The 21,609-nt window shown below is 44.3% G+C and overlaps 1 protein-coding gene across 1 annotated transcript in view; it reads left to right on the top strand.

Moving 5' to 3' along the window:
* Positions 1-8,785: 8,785 nt before the first annotated feature.
* The window catches only part of TARS1 (threonyl-tRNA synthetase 1), a 28,188-nt gene continuing 15,364 nt past the window's right edge, over positions 8,786-21,609 (top strand). The window contains exons 1-6 of the mRNA XM_060236097.1: positions 8,786-9,172; positions 15,169-15,252; positions 17,325-17,515; positions 19,074-19,197; positions 20,649-20,770; positions 21,247-21,364. Coding sequence (XP_060092080.1) covers positions 8,954-9,172; positions 15,169-15,252; positions 17,325-17,515; positions 19,074-19,197; positions 20,649-20,770; positions 21,247-21,364 — 858 coding nt within the window. The 5' untranslated portion in view covers positions 8,786-8,953. The remainder of the gene's footprint in view (positions 9,173-15,168; positions 15,253-17,324; positions 17,516-19,073; positions 19,198-20,648; positions 20,771-21,246; positions 21,365-21,609) is intronic.

The raw sequence follows: 21,609 nt of genomic DNA, 5'->3' as shown, positions 1-21,609 counted from the left end.
AACCCCTGGAGAAGCCCACGCCACCATTTCTCCACTTCTTATGTGACTTTGGGCAGTGGGTGGCTTACTGGCCTTTTGACAGGGGGGATGACCAGGAGAACCCCAGGTGAGCGAGGCCTGCTTGGGCTGGCTGGATCTCTAGTCAGCCCAAGCAGGCCTTGCTCGCCCGGGGCTTTCCTTTCTTGCATCAGGTTGCTTTTGGCTGGGGGGGGAGCAGCATATGCTAATGAGTTAAGCTATTGAGCTCCACCACCTATTTTTCTAGAAAACAACCTCTGCCCATAACCCATGCCAGAAAGTCCAGAAAAGGGCAACTAGAATGATTAAAGGGCTGGAGCACTTTCCCTATGAAGAAAGGTTGAAACGCTTGGGGCTCTTTAGCTTGGAGAAACGTCGACTGCGGGGTGACATGATAGAGGTTTACAAGATAATGCATGGGATGGAGAAAGTAGAGAAAGAAGTACTTTTCTCCCTTTCTCGCAATACAAGAACTCGTGGGCATTCGATGAAATTGCTGAGCAGACAGGTTAAAACGGATAAAAGGAAGTACTTCTTCACCCAAAGGGTGATTAACATGTGGAATTCACTGCCACAGGAGGTGGTGGCGGCTACAAGCATAGCCACCTTCAAGAGGGGTTTAGATGAAAATATGGAGCACAGGTCCATCAGTGGCTATTAGCCACAGTGTGTGTGTATATATAAAATTTTTTGCCACTGTGTGACACAGAGTGTTGGACTGGATGGGCCGTTGGCCTGATCCAACATGGCTTCTCTTATGTTCTTATGCCCATCAAGTGCTCATCACCCTATGCCCCTCAACTTATGCCCAGCCATTCACAGGATGTTTGTGCATCCTACACAACTGCTGTTGTGGGTACACAGGAAAGACTCTTGGAAGGGCCAGAGGAGGAGGGAAGCTAGATTGCTAGTATAGGCAGGTTGCTAGGGCCACATGACCCTTGTACAGAGAAGCCTGTGGATCTGAGCAGTGAATGACGTGAGTGCTTACCTAGATGGGCTCAGAGAACACAAAGGCAGGCTGGTCATTTTCTTCTTTGGGCCAGTTTTCAGATGCTGGCAGGCTGGCTGAGAGATGAGTGCAGAAAACCAGGTTGCCCGCTTTTGGAATGCAGCTGCATACCACCAGACTCCCATAGCTCCACAGCTGGAACACAGAAGAGACCTCAGCCCCTGTCCTGGGAATTACACAAACATATCCAAGCATTAGCTAACTGTGCTGAAATCCTTCTCAAGAGGGTTTTTTTTTGTCAGACAGTGAGTCTTATGATCACCAGCGACATGACAGCACAAATGCCCACACGCAGTTTCATGTGGGCTAAAGTTCTGATTTGGGAAGTGGAAAATTTGGATGTTGCTCAGTATCCTCTTTGCTCTTTCACCCATTCCTGCAATTTCAACTAGGTCTCTTTGCAGTTAAGAAGTGTACAGGAAAGAGTTACCCTCTGCCAGCTTCTCGTCATATTTTTTTAGAGCACAGGTCAACTGTTTCTCCATCAAGCAAACACAAAGGGGAGAGGAAAGATTCTACCATGGGCTGTAAGAGCGCTGATGTAATTTTATTTCTGTTCCTGCCATTTGAGTCTTCCTTGTTTCTTTATCATTTAAAGGAAAGGTTAATAGAGACTGATTCTGCACTAGGCTTGTTCCGGCATTGGAGCTCTCCCCCCCCCCCCCCCGAATGATTCAGTCTGATTTTGCACAGACTGCTGCGGGGCTGCAATTTGCCCCGCCTCTTTCCCGCAGCAAGTAGAAACCAGTTTTCAGAGGACCTTGCTTGCCATGGGAAAGAGGCAGGCCAAGTCGCTGCAGCGCAGCAGCTTGTGCAAAATCGGACAGAAGCGTTGGAGGAGGAAAGAGCTCCGACGCTGGAATAAGCCTAGCAGGGAATCAGTCAGAGTGTTCTTTGTGGCCATGGAGGGCTGCTGACGGAGCAGAGAGCAGAATGTCCAAGAGAGAATGCAACAGGTGCAAACCATTTTGCCTCCCTCTCGGTGCCAGTCTCTCTAAACCAAAGGAGGTACCAAGATCCCTTCTCAGTGAATTGCTATTTAGTAGCTCCTTCCAGCAGCAAGTGAGAAACATGATCCCTCTGGTCAGGGCTGGTTCCAGAGGGGGTTTTTTTGGGGTGGGGTGGGGTGGGGGTTGTTCCTAGCAGAAAGTGCCCAGGACCTCCCCCCATTAGGGTTACCAACTTCTGGAACTACAGCTGATCTCCAGGAGTCAGAGAAGATGATATTGGATTTATATCCCACCCTATACTCTGAATACTCAAGGAACTAGAGATCAAATTGCCAACATTCGCTGGATTATGGAGAAAGCACAGGAATATCAGAAAAAATGTCTATTTCTGTTTCATTGACTACGCTAAAGCCTTTGATTGTGTGGATCACAACAAACTGTGCCAAGTCCTTAATGAGATGGGAGTACCAGCCCACCTCACATGTCTCCTGAGAAACCAGATAAGGGTCAAGAAGCAACTGTCAGAACAGGATACGGAGCAACTTATTGGTTTAGAATAGGAAAGGGGGTTCACCAAGGATGTATATTGCCACCCTGCTTAATTTATATGCAGAGTACATCATGCAGAATGGTGGCCTGGATGAGGCAAAAGCCGGACAAATAGTAAGGGATTTCTAGGTGAAATTAAGCCTGAATTCTCTCTAGAAGCTGAAATGATTGAACTGAGGTTATCGGACTTTTTGGTCACATTATGAGGTGACAAGACTCTGTGGGAAAGACAGTAATGCTAGGGAAAGTGGAAGGCAGCAGGAAAGGAGGAAGACCCAACACGGGATGGATAGACTCATCAGTCAAGGAAACCATGGCCCTCAGTTTGCAAGACCTGAGCAAGGCTGTTAACAAGAGGGCATTTGGAAGGTCATGAATTCATAGGGTCAACATAAGTCAGAAGCCACTTGATGGCACTTCACAACACACACAGACACACACACACACAGAAAAGAATCAACAAAATAAGTAGATAGCCCACCCAAAGCATGATGGGAACATCTAGTTCTGTTTCCCTGGAATACACATCTGTCTTCCAGTTTGGTGTAGTGGTTAAGTGTGCAGACTCTTATCTGGGAGAACCGGGTTTGATTCCCCACTCCTCCACTTGCACCTGCTGGAATGGCCTTGGGTCAGCCATAGCTCTGGCAGAGGTTGTCCTTGAAAGGGCAGCAGCTGTGAGAGCCCTCTCCAGCCCCACCCACCTCACAGGGTGTTTGTTGTGGGGGAGGAAGGTAAAGGAGATTGTGAGCCGCTCTGAGACTCTTCGGAGTGGAGGGCGGGATATAAATCCAATATCTTCTTCTTCTTCTTCTTCCATTGCAAAGGTAGAAACCCCAAAAGGAGAAAAAACCCATACCACTCGTTTCTATGTGACACCTGATTTTACCTCAAAATATCCTTTGATGCGTTTTCCAGAGCCCAACTGTAATACTTTCAAACCAAAGGGGGGGGGGGGGGGGAAACAACTCCCGGATTAAAATTTTTATAACAGCAGGTAGACACAGGCAATTAATTTCACAGTCTTCGAAATTCTGCAGACTTTCCGACTGGTTCTTGGGTTTGAAAAGCCCATTGAAGATCAAGAAGCTCTATTTCTGAATTTCCTGACGATGTCCTCACAAAAAGCAAATGTTAATTGAAAACAAACACTGAAATGCGCTTCATGTTGTAGCTTAAGGGAAGCTTTTCTTGGGGTGGTTTTTAGTTAAACTTAGCATCAGTGGAAATCTGATACAGGAGGGCCCTAAATATATGTCATCTTTATTTTAATATTGACTTCTTGCCCCATTTCTGCATTGTTTTATTGTCCTATTACAAGGTCCTGGCATTTGCTTGGCACGCTAGTTTCCATTTTTCACACTGTTATTTCCTTGGATTGTACTTTCCTGGCTGCTTTCTTTATAGTCTGTTTTAAGAAGAATGTGAACTCAATAACACTCTCAATTCCAGTCAATCTTTCCAACCACAGTTTTCAGGGGGGTTTAGAGACCAACCAAACCAGATCCTCAAGCAGTAGAAATGGAGGCTGCTAAATATTTTACACCAGCCTTCACCCCAAATTTTCACCCAGGAGAAATTTTTGGCCTAACAGACCTTAGTATGCTTGGCAGTTGCGGTCTTCAATCCAATGTTCTTGACTTTTTACCCATAATGCAACATGTAAGGTTGTTCATGTGAAGGTAAAGGGTATGTTCTCAAGACATGCAATGCAGCAACTTTGCTGAAGCTAAGGAGATCTTGGTCTGGGCACTGCCTGACGGGAGACCTCCGAGTCTGGTTTCAGGGCTGTAAATAAATGTATGTTGCCTAGATTTCCTTTTTTTTCTTTTTTGCTGTCAAGTCATAGCTAGCTTAAGGTGATCCTGTGGTTTTTAAGGCAAGAGATGTTCAGAAGTGATTTGCTATTGCCTGCTTCTTTATCATGACCTTGGTATTCCTTGGTGGTCTCCTTTCCAAATACTAACCAGGGCCGACGTTCCTACTTAGCTTCTGAGATCTGACAAGATCAAGCTAGCCTGAATTATCCAGGTCTGGGTGTTGAGTTGCATAATGGAAGAAGAAAATGATATATCCCGCCCTATACTCTGAATCTCAGAGCGGTCACAATCTTCTTTACCTTCCTCCCCCCGCCAACAGACACCCTTTGAGGTAGGTGGGGCTGAGAGAGCTCTCCCAGAAGCTGCCCTTTCAAGCAACTCCTGTGAGAGCTATGGCTAGCCCAAGGCTATTCCAGCAGCTGCAAGGGGAGGAGTGGGGAATCAAACCTGGTTCTCCCAGATAAGAGTCCACACACTTAACCGCTACACCAAACTGGCTCACTACACCAAATCATTACACCAAACTGGAAGGAAAATGGGACATATATAATAAATGTCTAAATGAATAGAAAATCAGCACAGAGTCCTCCTTCCTTCCCTTTTTCAGAGAAGGTAAACCAAATACAGCAATTAATTGCATCAGTTCAAAAACTGGCTTTTTTGTTGCTGATATTTTGCCATCAGATTATAATGGAAATTGATTTAACACTCAACAACAAGACAACTCTGAATTTAAGACAACCCCTCCAATGTGATACACAGAGAGAGAGAGAGAGATTGTTACTGGACATAACTATAACTTGTATGAGAATGTGAGACAACGCCCTCCTTTTTTTAAAGGCATACCTGGAAAATAATATTAGTCTTGAATTTGTGTAAATACAGTCCTATGCCTGTCATGCTGTGCACACCTGTTTGGGACTCAACCTCCTAGACTCATTTCTGACTAATGTGTGTTGTGTGTGGGGTCCAGAAGACATTATAGCTCCTACATGGTAATGTTAAACTTGATTTTGTAAGTCTTGTGACATCTTAAGAACAGACTAAATTTTATCCCAGCGTAAGTTTTCACAGACCTCACTCAATAAAAAAAAAATGAATGAAATGAGGTCTGACTTGAGCAGGCTTAATGCTGACATGAAATTTGCTTTGCTATAAGGTGCCACAGGACTCTTTATTTTTTATTGCACTAATGGCCACAACATTGAAATCGATGTTTAAGGTTTCCCAAACTGTTTTGGCTTGCAGTCTCAGTCTGGGCCAGTCTCTTTGCTTCAGGTACTAGCATGTGAATCCCCAGAGCACAGGGACCATTTAAATACAAAATCAATGGTTTTAAAATATTTTTTTTTTTGCAATGGGTGATTATCGTCTCTTCATGCATATTGAAATTTGTAACTTTGCTGCCATCTTCTGGTTATAACTGGTTTCACATCTGTCAATTTTATTAATCTGCCTCATTCCAGGGTCCCGCTGAGTGTTGAAGAATTTGTCCTTTCTCTTCCATCAATGTCATTTCCTTGCTTTTGCACGAAATGTTTGTTTTCACATCACATGTGTGTTCCTTGTACTTGGCACCATATTCATAGTGATGCAATTTTATTTATCCAAGAGAATGAAGTTATTGTAAGAGTCTTCCTTCTGACAGGTTGGTGAGTTAATCCTGTTTGGGCTGGACAATGGAAACTTAATCCCCCCTTTTCCGCACACAGAGACAATTCACTGAAACAATCTGGCAGTTGAAAACATTGCTCTATTTAGTTGTATGCAATGTTCCCTCTGAGCTGCAGACTCTTATGATCAAAAATTCCACTTTGTGAGCTGCTGGCATTAAAGTTGTGAGCTACTGCAATGTGCTCTGGGGTCATCCTTCCTGAGCTAAGACAAAAATGTGTGAGTTGGAGGCTAAAAATCTGTGAGCTAGCTCACACTAACTCAACTTAGAGGGAACACTGGTTGCATGCATATTTGCTTTTTTTTGTAGCAGGAATTCCTTTGCATTTTAGGCCAATCCTCCTGGAGCTTACCGTAGGCCCTGTAAACTCTTGGTGGATTGGCTACATCAGGGGTATGTGGACTAATATGCAAAGGGATTCCTGCTACAAAAAAAGCCCTGCATATTTGTAAACCCTGGCTAGCGTCTGCTCATTAACTCCAAAAGTCTTCCCTGGCTCCCCCCGCCCCCCCCAGCACTACTCAGAAACAAGTTCAGTGAAAGTTGGCGTCTTTGTGTTTGTGCCGCTAATAAGGCTGTTTGTCAGAGGAACATTTTATTGCCTACATAAAAAATCTTCATATCGATGAAGCCGGATTTAGTGGGGGAAATGTCTCTTTTTACAGTCTTGATTCATAAAAGGTTATTTCACCTAGTCAGTTAAATTTAAAGGAAAATTGTCAATATATTTTTAAAAAGGTTAAACACCTAACCTTTAGCAAGTATTCTCCAAAACGATATCCTTCTCTACTAGCGCTAATTTAAGACTTATGGGCTAGGTGATGCTGTACAGAATTCAAATGCAACGCAATTTACTGGCAGCCCTTGCAGAGTGCGAATTCAAACAACCAGCTTAAAGAAAACTTTCCTTGGAGAATGAAAAAACTAGCAGATAATCCGGTATCTCCCCCCAGCACCAACTGGAACATACAGGTTCGTTGCAAGGTGCAGCACAGAATGAAAAGATGGCAGTCCTTATATTAACAAAACGGATTACTTTTAGATACTGCATTAGGTAAATGGAAGCAAATGTTGAAATATTATCTAGTGGCTGGAGGAAGAACAACCACATCTCCCAGCAAAAATTCCATCTGAAGAGAATGGCAGTGAAATACTTAGGTCCCGAAATGTGGGGTTATTAATCCAGTAATCACACTGAAACTTTTCTAAGACAACTTTATTGTGCCATGGCCAAAGAATCCTTTCTAACTACAGAAGTTACAAAAGTATTTTTCTAACTCCTCCATGATACTTTAGAATTACTTCAGCTTATGTCATCTTTGTATCACTTCCATTCCCCCAGTTACACAGCATGGCAGCTCAATACATCCAATCATCTACAGAAGTTTGGCAGCAGAGTCAGTAGTGTACTACACATGCCTAGGAATATTTTCTCACATTCTTGGGGTCTTTATCGACTGATAAGAGCTGGCTGAAACTGCACCTGAAGGTTCCAGCTATTTTGTCAGCTCGTAGGGTACAGCAGTTAAGTCATAAGAAAGCGGAGCAAGCAGCATTATAAACTGGCACAAATCATGCTAAAAGATCATTTCTTCTTTCATTCATTCTAGAATAGCAAAATGCATTGAAATGCCTACGTTTGGTATTTCCCCAAATAGAAAGAGATCTACATGCCCCTCTTTTGTGCCAACCATCAGGACTGAATAGTGCTTAAAATATATTATAGCGAACAACACACCTACAGGGCTCTGGCTGGCCTGCTGGGGAAGGTGCAGGGAGGCATCCTTAAATGCCTCCCCAATGACTTCAGCCTTCCAGAGTATGCCTGCTGTGGCAGACGTGTTGGGGAAGACATCCAGGAGCTCCTGCTGGGATTTTCCTTATTTTTTTTTAAAAAAAACCCACTTACATACAGGGCCTGAAGTGAATTGAAACAGCATTATTTAGCGTGTAAGGAAGCGCCCTAGAGGCTCAGTGTGTTGAAAAAGGCAGCTGAAGCTTTTCATGCCATGGTGGTAAATAATTCCCACCTGGTAAATAACATCCTTATGAACTTCTGTTAAAGGGGACAGCACATTTTTCTTTTCTGTTTTTTTGTCTCCAGCAACTGGCAATCCTGCTATATATACATACATACACAAGCCAATGCAGCTATTTTTGTTCTTGCTTATTTTGACTTTCTAGCCAAAGATTACCCCCCCCCCACACACACACACACAAAAACCCCCAGATTCCAGCAGGGGAACATCTACAGCAGGGGTGTCAAACTCATTTGTTATGAGAGCTGGATCTGACTTAAATGAGACCTTTCAGGACCCTGCCGAGCTGTGTCAGGCTGGGCCATGTGTGTACCTATTTAAGATTAGATAGCAGAGATATAAATTTTATAAAGGGCACAGACAAACACAATTAAAGATTTTTTTTTTTAAACAACCATACAACATGCTTAAAACATTAGCACGTTGATCTTAAAGGTGCTTTCTTTGTATTTCTCCCATGGGATCCAGGAAACTGGGCAAAGGAAGCTCTGGCTCTTTCCCTCCCTCCCCAGGGGACCAGGAGGGGGAGGAGTCTCAGCCAATGGAGAAAATAGAAGTTTTGCTCTGTAGCTCCTGTGTGATTGAGCAAACCTCGCAAAGCAAGCTGAGATGCAGAACGAAGCAAGAGAGAGGGAAGCAGATAAGAGCCAGTTGCTTGGGGGAACTAATTGGAGCCCTCCGGGGGCCTCATTCGGCCCCTGGGCTGCATGTTTGACAACCCTAATCTACATGCCGCTCTCTTCCGAACTCCCGCCTGAAGCCACTGCGAACGCCTCGCGCGCTCTTATTGGCTGGCGGTCGGCCCGGCTCCGCACCATAAAGGCGCTCCCGACCAGGCGGCCCGCGCGTCCCTTTCTTTGCGTGTGCCGCTCTAGCCTTCCGCACTCTCTATGGCTGCGCAGCCGGAGCCGGGAGCAACGTCGGCGGCGACTTGCATCAGCCGCTTGCGCCTGCGCATTGGCCGCACTCGCACGAGCTTCCTGTCGGTTCCGACGGCTCGTGCTGCTATCACTGTCGCGGCGTCTTCGTCGCCTGAGCGGGCGAAGTGGATCCGGCTTAGCCTGAGGGCGGGAAAGATGGAGGCGGCGGCGGTGGAGGAGCAGCAGCAGGTGAGGCCTCGGCCCGCTTCCCTCGCTCGGCTGGGGGCTACCCCCTGGAAACGCCGCCTTTCCCCCATACGGCAGAACGTCCCAATGGGAATGAATTTATTTAGTACGCCTTGAGCCTGCCTTCCCCTGTCCTCAACAACGGCCCTCTTAGGTAGGTCAGGGGCGGAGAAAGACTGTTCTAAGCCTCCCAGTGAAGTTCATAGTTGAGTCGGGGCTTGAATGTGGGGCTGTCCTTGGCCCAGCCTGAAACTCTATGCAGTGTTTAGTGCAGCTGTGAGAAAGACAGACTAAAAGGAATGCCATAGAACAAAGTAGGAGTTAAGTTGCACCTTTAAGACCAACAAAGTTTTATTCAGAGTGTAAGCTTTCGTGTGCTCTAAGCACACTTCATCAGACGAATCAGGTACAGTGAGCAGAGCTACATATAGCTGGTAGGCAGTGGTTTAGAATGCACAATGGTACAAATTTTAAGATCCAATGACAGAATAGTAAAATTAACAAATTTAACCAACCTTTGATCTGGGTAACATGAGCGTGAGAAACCAATAAAACAGTAACATGTCAAAATGTGAGAATGTCTGTTAATCACTCTATTGTTAAAAGCCGGGGCCAAAATGAGGGCATTTCTTTCTTAGAAGTTTTTCCTATCCAACTAATTTACCTTTTAACACGTAACATACATATAGTTTGCCATTAGAAGAAAAATACATTAAAATATTGTGGAAGATGGGTTTAGTGTATGTAATGAGATAAACAGCCAATATCCCTGTTTGAGTATGTCAGAACAAAAAATTATTCTGATACACTGTTCTAAAAGAGAAATACATTGGAATACTATGGGTGTATAACTATACTCAGTGAGAGTGGGTTTAGCATATGTAATGAGATTTTTTAAAAAAATCATTTGGATCTATCTAAAAGGAATGCCAGTAAATGAAGCCCCAAATTCCTAGTACTGCTGGGGTGGCATCGTGGTAGCCCCGTCCTATATGCAGAGTTACTCCACAGAGCCTGTTTAAACCCAAGCAGCTCTGTAGGGTTGCACTGCAGAGCTGCAGTTCTGGATGTGCTTACCAGAGAGTAAGATTGTTGAGTAAATGAAGCTTAATTGTAGGGAAGCATCTGCAATGCTGTCAGTCCTGGTCGTTGGAGTGGAGGTCCAGAGCTTATCAGACTTAGCTGAAGGAGGCTGGAGACATGATGTAGAGGATGAGAGCTAGTTTGGTGTAGTGGTTAATTGCACAGACTCTTATCTGAGAGAACCAGGGTTTGATTCCCCACTCCTCCACATGCAGCTGCTGACCTTGGGTCAGTCATAACTCTCTCAGAGCTGTTCTGCTCAAGAGCAGTTTTCTCAGAGCTCTCTCAGCCCCACCTACCTCACAGGGTGTCTGTTGTGGGGAGGGGAAGGGAAAGCAGATTGTAAGGTACTCCGAGACTCCTTTGAGGAGTGAAGGATGGAGTATAAATCTAAACTCTTCTTTTTCTTCATATGAAGTATACATTACTATTTGTGTGGTGGGGGCAGGGGAAGAAGTCCAGATTCTAAAATTATCTGACTGCAGTGCTAGTTTCACTTGAAAACTAGTAACCAGGAACTGCCTGGTTCATATCCTGTGTTTGACAGGATTTCAGCAAGTGGCCTTAGACAAGCTTCTCTCTCAGTCTCTCTCCACCCTGTATCTACAATACTATTATAATAATACTGGCCTAACCTATAGGGCCATTATAAGATTTACAACAAGAGGTACACTTGGGACACCTTATTGTGTGTTAAGAATAGTGGTGGGAGCAGGTTTTCACATTTCTAGGATAACTGGATAGTGAAAAGACTTAATATACTTTTTTCCTTCACCTTTAGTGGAAGGTGAAAATCCAGGGAATAAGACAGAAACATCCCTGTGGGTGGGGCAGCACTCTGTTGTTACTCCCTCCAGTTAACTATCATTCAGAGTGCGTGCTGAAAATCTCTGGGAATCCAGCATGGATTCAACAGCTGGGCAGATAACTTTCATGACTAGTTTCTCTTTTAGTCACTGCTACCCCACCCAAGGCATTGGCTTTTGTTGTGTGAGTCAGCTTTGGTCTCTGTCATGTCTATGCTTTTTTGATGTAGAGGTTAAGAGCGGCAGACTCTACTCTGGAGAACCAGGTTTGATTCTTCACTCCTTCTCCACATGCAGCCAGCTGGGTAACCTTGGGTCAGACACAGTTCTCGCAGAGCTGTCCTTTCAAGAGCAGTTCTCTCAGAGCTCTCTCAGCCCGACCTACCTCACAGGGTGTCTTGTGGGAAGGGGAAAGGAAGGAGATTGTAAGCTGCTCTGAGACTCTTGAGTGAAGGGCAGGGTATATCCAGCTTTTCTTCTCCAGTGTGATGTAGTGGTTAGAGTAGGATCTAGCAGACTTGAATTCAAATTCCCACGCTTGACTTAAAAGCTTGCTAGATGACTTTTGGGGCAGTCACACACACTCAGCCTGATCCCCGTCACAGGGGAGTATGAAACAAAGCTGCTTTGGGAGCAAAGTAGGGTACAGGTAAACTATCTTTTATTTAGATATTTAATTAGTATGTCCATTTTCTTTTAAGGAGCTTCAGGATAGTGTAGATGGGAAAGTTTAGAGGACAGCTCTGTCAGAGCTGTTCCACAGCTTTCCTGGCCTGGGGAAGTTCACCTGGCAATACTTCCTGTTGGGTTTTGACCCTGCAGGTGAAACTTTTAATTCCAGAGAACTGTAATTGAAATGGAAATCTACAGAACTGTCTTAAGTCCTTCATGTTGTGAATATATTTTATTTAAGTTTATGCTGTGAACTGCTCCGAGAAATCTGTTATGGAGTAGTTTGGAACTTTAAAATTGACAACAGTAGCTTGATGCAGTCTTTGTGTACAGGGACAGTATACTTCAGAGGCAGTATGTTTCTCATTACCTCATACTGGTAGTGAGCAAGAAGGTAATTGTTTTTCTCCCTCCTTTTCACTGTGAGTTTTTCAGGAGCTTCTGGTGGGCTACATTCTTAGAGAAGGTAGAGAAAGAAGTACTTTTCTCCCTTTTTCACAATACGAGAACTTGTGGACATTCAATGAAATTGCTGAGCAGTCGGATTAGAACTGATAAAAGGAAGTACTTCTTCACCCAAAGGAGAGCCAGTTTGGTGTAGAAGTTAAGTGTGCAGACTCTTATCTGGGAGAACCGGGTTTGATTCCCCACTCCTCCACTTGCACCTGCTAGCATGGCCTTGGGTCAGCCATAGCTCTGGCAGAGGTTGTCCTTGAAAGGGCAGCTGCTGTGAGAGCCCTCTCCAGCCCCACCCACCTCACAGGGTGTCTGTTGTGGGGGAGGAAGGTAAAGGAGATTGTGAGCCACTCTGAGACTCTTCGGAGTGGAGGGCGGGATATAAATCCAATATCTTCTTGATTAACACATAGAATTCACTGCCACAGGAGGTGGTGATGGCTGCCAGCATAGACAGCTTCAAGAGGGGATTGGCTAAGCATATGGAGCAGAGGTTCATCAGTGGCTACTAGCCACAGTGTTTTGTTGGAACTCTCTTTCTGTGATGCTCTGTATTCTCGGTGTTTGTGGGGGCACAGTGGGAGGGCTTCTAGCCCCACTGATGGACCTCCTGTAGACACTTGGTTTTTTTGGCCACTATGTGACAGAGTGTTGGACTGGATGGACCATTGGCCTGATCCAACATGGCTTCTCTTATGTTCTTGCAGCCTCATTCTCAGCTACTTACGCTTGCTTAAGCATATGCTTTTTATCCACCCAACAACCATGTAGTGTAGGTAAAGCTGAGAAATAATTACTTGCCTGGAGTTACCCAGAGGGGCTATTAGTACTACAAACCCAGATGTCCCTGATGAATATTGACACTCTGGGTATTGCACAGAGTTCTTAAAGTCTTTGGGGCTGCCTCCCATATGAGTCCCCCAGGCTCTGAGGTCAGCTACACAACATCTTCTTGTGATCCCTGGTCCTAAGGACGCCCGACTGGCTTCAGCGAGTGCCAGGGCCTTTTTGGTCCAGGCCTCTACCTGGTGGAAAGAGCTTCTGCTGGAGATTCAGGCCCTGTGGGACTTACCCAGGTTTTGCAGGGCCTGCAAGACGGAGCTTTTCTGCCAGGCTTTTAACTGGTCCGGCAGGCATTCTCTGAAAGTCATCACTTTCCCCAACACCTTATCAGCAAGGTGCTTGAAGCTGTGTTGACAGCTACCAGCCTTCATTCATTCATTCATTCATTCATTCATTCATTCATTCATTCATTCGGCTTATATTCCGCCCTTTCCTGTAAACGGGCTCAGGGCGGATCACGACATACAATAATAACAATAAAAACCTACAGATCAAAGTTAAAACACTACATTAAAATTAAACAAGTAAAACAATAAAACAGTAAATAGAGTGCACCACCGGTGGGAAGGGCACATCATACAAGGTAAACAGTTATAGGCCCAGATTAAATGATGGTAGTAGTAGAAGGATAGCACTGCAGCAGGGCACAATGTCTCTACAAGGGAGGCCAACTGATGGAATAATAGCTGGAATAGGATACCCGCTGCCTCAGCCATAAGCCCGGCAGAATAGCTCCATCTTGCAGACTGTTGCCAAAAATCTGAATTACTGTTTCTGCCTCTGATCTGAAAATATATTTTTATTATGTTTTAATTTTGATGAGATTTTCATTTTAATGTTGTTAAGAATATAAGAACATAAGAGAAGCCATGTTAGATCAGGCCAATGGCCCATCCAGTCCAACATTCTGTGTCACACAGCGGCCAAATATATATATATATATATATATATATATATATATATATATACACACACACATACACACTGTGGCTAATAGCCACTGATGGACCTCTGCTCCATATTTTTATCTAACCCCCTCTTGAAGGTGGCCATGCTTGTGGCCGCCACCACCTCCTGTGGCAGTGAATTCCACATGTTAATCACCCTTTGGGTGAAGAAGTACTTCCTTTTATCCGTTTTAACCTGTCTGCTCAGCAATTTCATCGAATGCCCACGAGTTCTCGTATTGTGAGAAAGGGAGAAAAGTACTTCTTTCTCTACTTTCTCCATCCCATGCATTATCTTGTAAACCTCTATCATGTCACCCCTCAGTCGACGTTTCTCCAAGCTAAAGAGCCCTAAGCGTTTCAACCTTTCTTCATAAGGAAGGTGTTCCAGCCCTTTAATCATTCTAGTTGCCCTTTTCTGAACTTTCTCCAATGCTATAATATCCTTTTTGAGGTGCGGCGACCAGAACTGCACACAGTACTCCAAATGAGACCGCACCATCGATTTATACAGGGGCATTATGATACTGGCTGATTTGTTTTCAATTCCCTTCCTAATAATTCCCAGCATGGCGTTGGCCTTTTTTATTGCAAACGCACACTGCCTTGACATTTTCAGTGAATTATCTACCACGACCCCAAGATCTCTCTCTTGGTCAGTCTCTGCCAGTTCACACCCCATCAACTTGTATTTGTAGCTGGGATTCTTGGCCCCAATGTGCATTACTTTGCACTTGGCCACATTGAACCGCATCTGCCACGTTGACGCCCACTCACCCAGCCTCAACAGATCCCTTTGGAGTTCCTCACAATCCTCTCTGGTTCTCACCACCCTGAACAATTTAGTGTCATCCGCAAATTTGGCCACTTCACTGCTCACTCCCAACTCTAAATCATTTATGAACAAGTTAAAGAGCATGGGACCCAGTACCGAGCCCTGCGGCACCCCACTGCTTACCGTCCTCCACTGCGAAGACTGCCCATTTATACTCACTCTCTGCTTCCTATTACTCAGCCAGTTTTTGATCCACAAGAGAACCTGTCCAACAACTGTTCGTTGTTGTAAGCCGCCCTGAGCCTGCTTGCAGGATGGAGCGGGGTATAAATTGAAAAATTAAATTAAGTTTCTGGACCCGTTATGGTTTATCTAATCGCTGACAGTGAATCAACTGACTTGCTTTTAATCATTTAGGTTGGTGCTGGAGAGGGGAAGAAGAAGGAAGCAGGAAAGAAGAAAAACAAGGAGGTAGCTGCTACTGGTGGTGGTTGCACAGAGGTAAGCTTGTATTTAACAGGGAAAACTGAAAATGTACTTTAGATGATTTATTTACATAGATGTAGAGTTTACTTTTTTCACTGAGACTGAAGGTGGATTAATTGGCATAAATCAATATAATCAATAGGAAGGGACATTCAATAAGTACTACGATGGGATTAGGACTACAGAAACGTGAAACCAAGCAGGAAATCTGAAGCAGTGCATAAGCATTAAGATGACATATAACATGATGCAGAAATAACAGAGTACAGTAACTGCTGCTCTTTTGGTCTCTGCTAACACCGAGACTTTGTCAGGTCAGAGATTTCTACACATTAAGTTATTGTGTTTATCAAAGATTTCAGGTTTTCACAGCTGGCAACATCATTAGGGTTTGTAGAGTCTTTCGGGCTCAAGTGCCGTGTTCTACTGGAGAAAGTTTTTCTTCCAGACGTTTCGTTCTCAGCTGCGGAGAACATCTTCAGTGCCGTTGCAGCCGGAGCAGGCGCTCAAACCTTGGCTGCTGTGCATTGAGTATTGTGTTTATTTACACATATCTGAAATTGTTTTTGTACAACATTGATAAATATTGTATACGTTTGCACAGTTTATTGGATATTTCCAGTAATTTTTAACAGTGAGACTTTGCCTTTGGGGTAATACATACAACAACTGCTTGACCTGTTCTGCTGTGTATAGTATGCACATACTTAGTCCCTTGTAAAAATACTGGATAAATGAGTTGGCATAGTTTGTGGACTGCCAGGGGAGCAGGAGGCAGCTTTACTCATTAGAAAGTTGTCCTTGATTCAGTGGCGCTTATTTCCAAATGAATATTCTTGGGGTGTTCATTTAATTCAGACCCTGTATCAGGCTAGAGCTTGGGAGACCCAGGATTGAATTCTCACTCTGCTACGGAAGCTTGATGGGTGAACTTGGGTCACTCACGCACTGTTGTCCTAACCTACCTCACAGGGTTGTTGTGAGATTAAAATGGAGAAGAGGAGAATGGCATAAGCCTCTTTGAGTCTTCATTGATATAAATGAAGTTATTTTCTCTCTCTTCATGATCTTGTTACAGTCAGAGTTCATAGGGATCAACTGACTAGCAGAGCAGTTAATCTTCCATGAGTTCCCCCTCCCCCAGCTGTGCCTCATTCATGCTTACAGAACACTGGCGTGATGTTGAATGTACTGTATGGGCATCTGTTGAGGGGACTCGACTTTTGCACAGTGAAATCCTGTGCAAAGTTAGAACAAACAGCCTATTGTAATTGGTGGGTGGAATGGAGAAATTCTGCATCGGATTGGACTATGAAACATTCTGGGACTTAGGGTGCTTTCACATGCTGAATTTCAGACCACTTCCAATTTCAGACCACTTAGTGATCATTTGCAAATGGATTTTGCTGTTTCACACAGTAGAATCCAATTGCAAAGTGGATTGAAAGAGCATTGGTGAGTGTGTGAAAGCAGTTGGGAAGTGCTGCAGGCATGCAGGAATGTTTTTGTTGGGTTTTGTGCAGTGGCAGATTTGTTGGGCACTGTGACACCCTTTTTCTAGTCATCTGTGACTTTTGAACCATTGGTGGGTTAGAACATCAGAACAGCCACACAGGTGTTCATGTGGGATCACAAAGGTCCGTCTAGTCAAAATTGTTTCCCTCAGTGGCTGGCCTGATAACTCTGGGGAGCATATCCCTATCATTTGATTTTAATTAGATGTACTTCTCCAGAGAGTGTAGTCCCATCTAGCTGCCATGCTTATAAGTACTGGTCGCAGTACCAGAAGCATCTCTTGATGTAACTTGCTACTGACAGCTGTTTTAGATAGCATCTTGGTTCACAGTAAAAGTAAGTATGAAACCTTGTTACTCATCTCAGTGACTTTAACCCAGTCCTCCTGCATTATTTACTGGATGTAAAATGCTGTCAGATTTTTAAAGAATATTTTGTAATCTGCCTTGGGTGTCAGTGAGAAAGGTGAGCTATAAATTAAGCTTAAAAATAAATGGAAGTAACTTTTTTGGAAGTAATGAATTGGATCTGGATTATCTGGCTCTTTTCCCTTCCCTGTTCTTCACTTGCAGCTGAATCCATGGCCTGAATATATCAACCAGCGTCTAGAGCTGTACCATAAGCTTAAAGCAGAGCATGACTCACTTCTGGCAGAACGAGCTGCGAAGGAAAGCCTCCCCATTAAAGTTACTTTACCCGATGGCAAGGTTGTTGATGCTGAGTCCTGGAAGACAACACCATACCAGATTGCTTGTGGGATCAGGTAAGCTTGCTCTTTGAGAATTCCTCCTGAGGACTGCAAGTGAATACTAGGAAAATCCACTATCCCATTTCTACATTTCTTTGTAGCACTCCTGCTTTTTAAACTTAAATAATCTCAAGTCAAACGTGGCTTCAAAAAACAATGTACAGAAATCTTTGAAGAGATAATTTAACGTGGATTGTAGCTGTTTGTGCAAGTTGACCAAGGTAATAGTAACTGGAAATGATTTTTTTTTTTAGTTTAGGTAGTGTAAAGTTTTGTATTTTATTTTAAAAAGTTTTTGTACTTTGATAATGGTAAGCCAGCTTTAATTAGCTGTTGGGATTCAGATAGCAGCTGTCGTGTTCTTCAGAAGTGGTTGACTTTATGCCTCTAGCATTGCCCTCTTGAGCTGGGTTACACTCTTGTAAATCCATTGGCTTCAGTAAAAGGAGGTGGCTCTGTTTAGAATTGCACTATAATTAATCCTTGAGCGCTTTCATCAGCGCTGCCTTCGCACCATCCTCAACATCCACTGGAGTGACTTTGTGACCAACACTGAAGTCCTCAAGCGGGCAGAGGTTACCAGCATCGAGGCACTGCTGTTGAAGACGCAGCTGCGCTGGGCAGGGCATATTTCTAGGATGGAAAACCACCGCCTTCCCAAGATTGCCCTGTATGGCGAACTCTCCACCGGCCATCGAAATAGAGGGGCACCAAAGAAGAGGTACAAGGACTCCTTGAAGAAATCCCTTAGCACCTGTCACATCAACCATCACCAGTGGTCTGACCTAGCCTCAGATCGCAAAGCATGGAGGCACACCATCCACCAGGCTGTCTCTTCCTTTGAGAACACGCGCATAGCTGGTCTTGAGGACAAAAGGAGATTGAGGAAGAATCGCACTGCTACAGGACCAACCCTAAATCAGACTTTTCCCTGCAGCCGCTGTGGCCGGACCTGCCTGTCCCACATTGGTCTTGTCAGCCACCAGCGAGCCTGCAGCAAACGTGGACTATTGCACCCTTCTTAAATCTTCGTTCGCGAAGCCAAGCCGAGAGAGAGATAATTAATCCACGTTATAAGTAACAACAGTCCCGTGGTGCAGAGTGGTAAAGCTGCAGTACTGCAGTCCTAAGCTCTGCTCACGACCTGAGTTTGATCCCGGCGGAAGCTGGGTTCACGTAGCTGGCTCGAGGTTGACTCAGTCTTCCTTCCGAGGTGGTAAAACGAATACCCAGCTTGCGGGGGGGAAAGTATAGGTGACTGGGGAAGGCAATGGCAAACCACCCTGTAAAAAAAGTTTGCCATGAAAACGTTGTGATGTGACATCACCCCAGAGTCGGAAACGACTGGTGCTTGCACGGGGGACTACTTTTTCCTTTTTTATAAGTAATCCTGGGAGTTGTGAGATGGTTTATAAACAAATGACTGCATATGGGAAGCTGAGAATAAGAAACTGGCAAACATTTAGGTGTGCACCAGGTCTATGAATCAATGTTGCTGAAATACAACATGTAAGCTAGGTTGTTTCTTATGGTGTAACAAATGTTTATGTAGCTATTTGTTCATCATTTTCAGTCAAGGTTTGGCTGACAACACTGTTGTTGCTCGAGTGAACAAAGTGGTTTGGGATCTAGACCGCCCGTTGGAGAGAGACTGCACCTTGGAGCTGCTCAAATTTGATGATGAAGATGCTCAAGCGGTAATCTGTCACTACAACCATCTTTATAAAGTGCCTAGTGCAGAAGGGAAACTTTACAATAACGGAACTCATGATGAGATTGCTATTGGGAGTAATCGCATCTGTTCTCTATCAGCAAGGAAGACATCAGAATATTAAAGTATGTGGTCCATTGAATAACTTCTCAGAGTGCTTTACATGGGAAATAGTTTCCAACATAATTTAAACCATTTTTTAAAATTTCTGCTGGAGTATTAGTGATAGTAAAGAGCCCCATGGTGCAGAGTGGTAAAGCTGCAGTACTGCTGTCCGAGCTCTCTGTTCATGACCTGAGTTCATTCCTGGTGGAAGCTGGGTTCAGGTAGGCGGCTCAAGGTTGACTCAGCCATCCATCCTTCCGTGGTTAGTAAAATGAGTACCCAGCTTGCTGGGGGGAAAGTGTAGATGACGGGGGAAGGCAATGGCAAAACCACCCTGTAAAAAGTCTGCAACGTTGTGATGTGACGTCACCCCCAGAGTCAGAAACGACTGGTGCTTGCACAGGTGACTACCTTTACCTTTTCATTAGTGATAATACCTTTGAATTTAAAGGGCAACATGTGATGCTTTGTGAAGTGTCACATGTTGTCTCTTAAATTCAGAGGGACTTGAACTTGAGGGCGTCTAATGAAGCTGATGGGCAGTAGATTCAGGATGGACAAAAAGAGATTCTTTTTTACACAGGGAGTGATTAAAATGTGGAATTTTGCTACCATCTTTAAAAGGAGATCAGATAGATTCATGGAGGATAGGACTGTCAGTGGCTACCAGCCCTGGTGACTGAGGGGAACCTCCACATTCAGAGACCCCATCCCAGAGCCAGGAGACAACGTCAGGGGAAGGTCTCACCCTCTATGTCCTGTTGTTGGTCCTCCAGAGGACCTGGTTGGCTGCTGTGTGAGACAGGACGCTGGACAGGGCGGAGAGAGTTGCCTGAAAGTCCCACTGACATCAGCAGGACCTCCACCTCATTTATCTGGCTGTTACACAAACATCTTATCTCAGTATTTCGTTATCTGTGATAGTGGATGTTCTGGAAAGTGGGTCATTCCCACTGCTCTGGCAGGTAGGACTAGGCAAGTAAGTTTTCTGGTTATCCCTCTGTGCTGGAAGAAGCATCTTCGAGTTCTCCTCTGCAGAATATTTTTGCTGCTTTTATGCTCTTGTTCCCTGAAGATGGAGCTGGAGGAAAAGCTTTGAAAGCTACCCTTATGATGGAATCTCTGTGCAGAGCTAGTCCAGTGAAAGCCCACTGGAATCAGTGAGTCTAGATGGGAGTAACTCTACACAGGGATTACACAGCTAACAGTACAGTGTGGGCTTCAGAAGATTTGCAGCTCTCAGACTGCTCTGGAATACAGTGGAGAAGAAAGCTGGTAGAAAATTGCAGCCAGGATGTATTAATCTGATCTCATTGTCTTCTCTCTTGCTAGGTATACTGGCATTCTAGTGCCCACATAATGGGCGAAGCCATGGAGAGAATATATGGTGGCTGTTTGTGTTACGGTCCTCCTATAGAAAGTGGATTTTATTATGACATGTTCCTTCACGATGGGTAAGAGCTTGCTTTTTCCCCCTTTTCTTTTGCTTTTAAATTTAAGGTGCTTGGCTAGCTGAATTGGGTGAGTTCTGAAGATGTTCCCCTGGAACTTGGTGTGAGCAAGGCTTTAATGAAAGGCTGTCATCCTTCATCCTGTGAGAGTCACTTTACCAGTGCAGATTATCAAATGCTCTAAGCCAGTATCTGATCACTCTTTGCCTTGGGGAGTCTGTGTCAAGGCTGTTGCAAACACGTAGGGATGAAATAAAGAGAGCTCCAACATGACTCGTAGGCATTTTCACACATACTGAATAATGCACTTTCAATCTACTTTCGGTGCACTTTGCAACTGGATTTTACTGTGTGCAATGTGACAGTCCACTTGCAAACAATCACTAAAGTGCGTTGAAAGTAGATTGAAAGTGCATTATTCAACTTGTGTGTGAAAGTGTGTTAATAAAGATGGTGCTGAGTTTCTCCATCTGCTTTAGGTGTGTCTCGAGCAATGACTTCCCTGCTTTGGAGGCCTTGTGCAAGAAAATAATGAAGGAGAAGCAACTTTTTGAGCGACTGGAAGTTAAAAAGGAAACTTTACTTGAAATGTTTAAGGTAGGTTTCCAAAATAGATTGCTTAATGTTGCTTTCACTTGCTACATAGCCCTAGTCACTTGTTGTATAGGCAGAATCGCTTAGAATATGCATTGTGCTCATTTTAGATAACGTTAATTTTGTCTGCTCAAGCCAGTTTTGCCATCCTTGATCATTAGAAAATGTCAGGTTGCAGTTTTCAAGAGAAAGGGAGTTTCTTTTTTATCTTCTTGTACTCTTATTTGAAATCCCATAATTGGAGGTGC

The sequence above is a fragment of the Heteronotia binoei genome, chromosome 4 (genome assembly GCF_032191835.1).
Source record: "Heteronotia binoei isolate CCM8104 ecotype False Entrance Well chromosome 4, APGP_CSIRO_Hbin_v1, whole genome shotgun sequence".
Lineage (NCBI taxonomy): Eukaryota > Metazoa > Chordata > Lepidosauria > Squamata > Gekkonidae > Heteronotia > Heteronotia binoei.
The sequence above is the reverse complement of the archived record's forward strand: the minus strand, read 5'-3'. Positions and strand labels throughout refer to the sequence as shown.